The 5,303-nt window shown below is 37.1% G+C and overlaps 1 protein-coding gene across 1 annotated transcript; it reads right to left on the bottom strand.

Annotated features, from left to right (window-relative positions):
- Positions 1–408: 408 nt before the first annotated feature.
- LOC134821919 (uncharacterized) lies at positions 409–2,621 on the bottom strand. Its single transcript, XM_063832749.1, has 3 exons — positions 1,525–2,621; positions 1,079–1,243; positions 409–801 (listed from the first exon to the last, which is right to left on the bottom strand). Exons 1-3 carry the CDS (start codon positions 2,597–2,599, stop codon positions 725–727), a joined length of 1,317 nt encoding a protein of 438 aa, XP_063688819.1. The 5' UTR covers positions 2,600–2,621; the 3' UTR covers positions 409–724.
- Between the last annotated feature and the right edge of the window lie 2,682 nt (positions 2,622–5,303).

Genomic DNA, 5,303 nt, shown 5'->3' with positions numbered 1-5,303 from the left:
TTTCGGCCCATTTTATATGTTTGTTCGATTTGCTGTTTTCATATTTTTGAAAAGTTTCAAATCATCAAATCATTAAATGATCGCTATACTACAAGACGTACAAATACATAGTTTTATTCTTATCCAGTTTATGGTTTTAAAGTTGGGTAACAATAATAATTCGAAATTTATCATTTCTGGAGACTGAAACATTTTCAATCTCTGTGTAGAACTAGAACTTTATTTACTCAACTTTCCCTTTGCGTTGCATTACACACTTTTTAAAAGATGCTTTGAACTTAAACTGAGGTAATTCTGTGTAATTAATTAATTAGAGCTGTCAAGACCGTTAGTTGAACTTTTTTGCCTTTTCGTTTATTCCGCTCACAATAATTGCCAAAACGTGATTATACAATTGAAAAACCTAAATTTTCAAAAGAGTTTGAGAACACAACTAAATAATTACATAAATTGCAGAAAAATTACTAAGATCCGATTTTTCAAGCAAAAGAATTAAAAGTTATTGATCTGCTAACGATTAATAGATTAATGATTAATCAAATCAACTCTTCAATAGTAGAACATGCTTGCACAGATGGAAACAATTGACTGATGAAGAGCCATTTTAAATCAGAAAATTTTAAGTATGGAAAATTGGAAATGTCATTGTTCATGCCTAAAAGAAACATTCGTCCTTCTTATTGTGAAGTCATGTCCTTGACTTGGTGAGTAGTGCAGGTCAAGCTTAGTCAGTGCAATTTTTGGTGATGTACTTCAAGAGTTCCACCGTTTCCCTCGTCATCGTAACACCGACAAGACTCCCTGAAAATATAAAGATTGTGCCATTAAATAACAGTATCCTGGGTCTGAAAATATTTAACCCGACCATTTTAAATAGTCAATAACCAACAAAGCCGCGCACACGTGCAGCTCCACCCTAGAGTTAATAACCAACTATTACTAACATCAACAAAATTTACTAAACCCCCAAAATTTGTACTAAGAAATAAGAATTATAGAAATGTCACATGTTTAGTTTTACTTATGATTAATATAAAATTAATATAATATTTATTTTAACTGATGATTACTAAATTACCGCTAATTCCGTCCCACATGGTGATGAGTGAGTTAGCATCTTCTCTTGTGAACACCTTGTTTAGGTACCGTTTGGTATGTAGCATTGTCCACGGTCTTTCCTCAGTGTCAATGTGCTTTAGAAACGTGATGAACTGGTCGGTTATCGTGAACCCGATCATCATCTCTGAAATATGCCAGTTTATTTAAATAAATATGCCAGAGTGAATTGATTTATAATCTTGATCTTCCTTTAAGCGATTGAGATGAACAATAAAAGTTTCAGGTTTTATATGTTATATTAAAAGGATAAAGATTCTCAGCATAGTTCATGATATGACGCACAGAGAATATTTTTAAAATATTTATCAAAATTAAAAATTTTTGAAACACCATATGCAATGATGGTCAAATTTGTTTACAAATATTAAGTTGTTTGAGTAATAAAATCATGATTTAATATTATACCAGCTATGTTGTCCCAGCTAGAACGAAGCCGCTCAGCAACTTCTAAAGAGATTGTCGTGTTCACGTAGGTGTCCTGGGAGAAAAGATCCCAATCCCAACTTTGACTGGTCTGGTTGCATTGCTCCAACTGTTTCAGGGCCGTTTGAAGATCGTCAGCTGTTCTGTTCAAGTTTGTAGATACATTTTCCAGCTGTAGTTCCGTAGAGTTTAGCTTTGTTTGTGTCTGGTTCAGGGTCTGCTCAATGACCTCTTTTTCCTTAACTGTTTCCTCTAATGTCTGCTCGGATTCCTCCAAAGACTGCTGACATTCTGCCAATAAATGCTTAGTGGCCGAGAGCTGCGTTTCTGTCTCGTTCACCTTACGTTCAGCCTCCTCAAGACGTGACAATATTTGGGATAAACATTGATCAATGATACTGAATTCTGTAACGGTTCCTGTTCTACTCTTCTTTAACATGTCCTCCCATTTCAGAACACGCACGTCCTCATTCTCATTTTCTATAGTAGAACATATACCAGCGTCAGCCATTCTTTTGATTTCTTCTCCAGACAGCTCCTTTGCGTAGACGTTGAGCTGTAGCATCTCTCCACCAAATGCGTAAGCGCTAGTATGATGATTGCCTGAATGACTCCCCAATACGAATATTCCTCCGGTTGAAATAACATTGCCTGCTGATGTCTGCGCTGTCCCTAAAAGTGCACCGTCAGCGTAGTACCGAATGGACCGGGAGGCAGTGCTGTAAGTTAAACATCCATGAAACCACTGTCCTTTAGGCACTGTTAGTTTGCTTCCTACTTGCAAATAGCAGTAATTAGACGCGCAGTTGTGATCACCATTGCTTTGAAAACGAACTTGATTACTCCCGTAGTTTAATATCTGAGGATATTGGTTTGATCCGAGATAACGTATCCAGCTACAAACCGACATTTTGTTGACAAAAGGACTCATATCCGGACTGAATTGGATGTATCCGTCATCGGCAAATCTCAGTCCTTCCATTTGGTCGGAATAAGTGGTGGCTTGAGCAGAGTGATATGCTAACACCAGGTACACGAGCAGGGAGAGCATCATCATTCTCTGTAGTTATGTCAATACCATTAAATATTGTTCGTTAAATGATTATTAGTATTTCTTGGTAAATTTCGAAGCAAATAAAAATGTTTCTGCTGGAGCTCAATAACTTAGACTTATAAATCTTGTATGTTTCAACTGTCGTAAACTGTGATGTTCACAGTGGTTTAAACCAATATCTGTCTCAATCAACTTTTTAGGAATTGAAAAAAGACAAAAGAATTGAAACTTAAAAAGTCTAACTAAACATACAGACTGTCATACATACGTAATTTACTACTTTTAAATGGAAAGTGTAATTGAAAAAATTGAAATTGTCATTGGGGTTCAATGATTGGAAAATTCCAATTACAAAAAATTAATTACCTTATCGGTCATAATTATCACGCTTAACGTGAATAATTAAGTCCGTGAAAATGATGTCTGTAAGGTCCGTAAATAATAAAGTCCGGTAATTATTTCCATTAATTTTTGTGTGTGTGTGTGTATGTGTGTCCATAGTATGGACACACATACACACACACACACACAAAAATTAATGGAAATAAATGGACTCCATACATATGCGTAGATATGTGTGTATCCGATTACTATATTGGTTTATTAGTTATACTATTACTAGAACAAATATAATCACTCAGTTACTTTCTAGAGTTCAGAAAAAGAGTAAAACACTTATTGAAAAATCACCAAAAAAGTTTACAGTTTTTTGGACATTTTTGGGCGGTCATCAGTATAAATAATTATGTCCGTGAAAAATTCGGACAAGTGAAAAACTTGTCCGAAATTTTAAATGCATATTAGGATCTGCAAGCAGCTCTTACGAAATAAATGTAGTTCGAAAAAGGGATGCATATTGCATTCTCTCGAAAAAAGTTTCAGGAAATTTGCTTCCAGAATTGAAATCTAGCAATGCTCACAGTGCCCCTCCAAATACGCCGGACAGACCTACAGACCCTTGGTCCACCGCATGAAAGAACACGAACGATGTTACAGACTCAACAACGCCATCGACGAATCCACAGACAGAATCAAATCAGCCCCTGCACATCATGCCCTGACCACCGGCCACACCATCTCCTGGAACAACATCGAAGTCCTCAAATCCCTCACCTCACGCACCCAACTAGACCTCACAGAACACGCAGCTATACAAATACGACAACCAGCTATGAACAGAACAGACCGCGCACCCAAATGTAGTTCCCTCTGGGACCCCATTCTTCCTAAAATTGCCAAATCCTTGAAGTCCAGACCATCTGGCATTTCCTACTCAACCTCAACAGAAGACTAAATTTTTATTGACATTGTACTGTAATTTTCACTTTCCCACCCACACCTCCCCCACCCTCCATCCCTGACACCACTCAATCACATATAAGCATTGTCCACCACATCACATTCAGCTGACGACGATTAACACATGTTTATTGAAAGCTTCTACAAGTTAAATCATCGTATCTCTTATATGTTTTTAACCCAACTCCACTCAGCAATGTGAAATGATAAATCCAGAAAGATTTTGTTGTGCCAATTTAATTAAGAGTCAAAGGAAAAGTCCTGCAAATTTTGAAAAATATTCTTACAGTAATAGGTCTCACTCTCAAAGAGGGTACAACATGCTAGGAGGGAGAAACTGGAACAATTCTTGGAAAATTTGCTTTAATGAATGAACCCTAGCAATGAGGTAATGTAAATGTGGCCTGGACTACAAGGGACAAACTGCTAATTTACTCCCACGGCACAAAAGAGTTATCAGTTATGTTATCTCAATTTTATAATCGCTAGGCTTCTGAACTTTTGATGAATCCTGACATGTAATATGTTTTGTTTTAAAGACCTTTAGGGGGGGGGGGGGGGGGGGGGGGACAATGGGTATTTTTATTTGTGAAACTTGATTTCGAGATAGCAGCTGACCAACAAACTAGGACCAGTGACCGAACTTTGAGGGGGTCCCGGACCATTTGGCGCCCCCCCCCCCCCCCCCTTAATTCACACACCAAAACATTTAATTTTATCAAATTACAAATGTCCTAATATAATTGTATACGTCTTTTATTAAGTTAAAAATTCAGGGGTGCAGCCATTGTACTTCAATTAAAATAATTTAATTGATCACGCCGGATCACGATGTTATTTTATCAAGATCAGCTTCCTAACCCGTTTAATATCAGAATATGTTATATAAATTAACAGATTTCTGGTTCATTGAAAAATTCTGGTATTGAAAATTCAAAATACTGAACACAGCATATAAGAGTAACGGCCAGCAATGTTATCCGAATTGTATAATCGCTAGGTTCCTGAACTTCTGATGAATCCTGACATTTAATACCGGAATATTATGTAATATAAATTATCAGATTTCTGGTTCATGCCAGCCAACAGCTGGATTGTATCCTGCTAATTTAATTGAAGACACTGAACACGGCACAGAATTGAGTAACTAGCAATGTTTTCTGAAATTTTGTAAATCGGCAACTATTGTGCAGTTAGACTGCAGTTAGACACGGTGACCGACAACTAGGAACCTCTCATATCTCAGGATAATAGGCCAAATGAGGCCAAAAAGTTGACCCCTTTTCCAGATTATATGGGAGGGGGCGGTCGCCCCCGCCCCCCTCTTCCTACACCCCTGATCCAAAAAGACTTCTAAATTGAAGTAGTCCATACAGGAGAACTGATAAATAAAAGTAACGTAGGGATG

This window comes from Bolinopsis microptera, chromosome 10 (genome assembly GCF_026151205.1).
Source record: "Bolinopsis microptera isolate Bmic1 chromosome 10, MBARI_Bmic_1.0, whole genome shotgun sequence".
Taxonomy (NCBI): domain Eukaryota; kingdom Metazoa; phylum Ctenophora; class Tentaculata; order Lobata; family Bolinopsidae; genus Bolinopsis; species Bolinopsis microptera.
The sequence above is the reverse complement of the archived record's forward strand: the minus strand, read 5'-3'. Positions and strand labels throughout refer to the sequence as shown.

What these genes read in the sequence shown, in the direction of transcription:
- LOC134821919 (XM_063832749.1), bottom strand. Translation starts at nt 2,599, where the DNA reads ATGATGATGCTCTCCCTGCTCGTGTACCTGGTGTTAGCATATCACTCT. An exon ending in TAGCTGGGACAACATAGCTG is followed by an intron (nt 1,244 to 1,524) that starts GTATAATATTAA and finishes GGCATATTTCAG; the next exon opens with AGATGATGATCGGGTTCACG. An exon ending in CATGTGGGACGGAATTAGCG is followed by an intron (nt 802 to 1,078) that starts GTAATTTAGTAA and finishes TTATATTTTCAG; the next exon opens with GGAGTCTTGTCGGTGTTACG.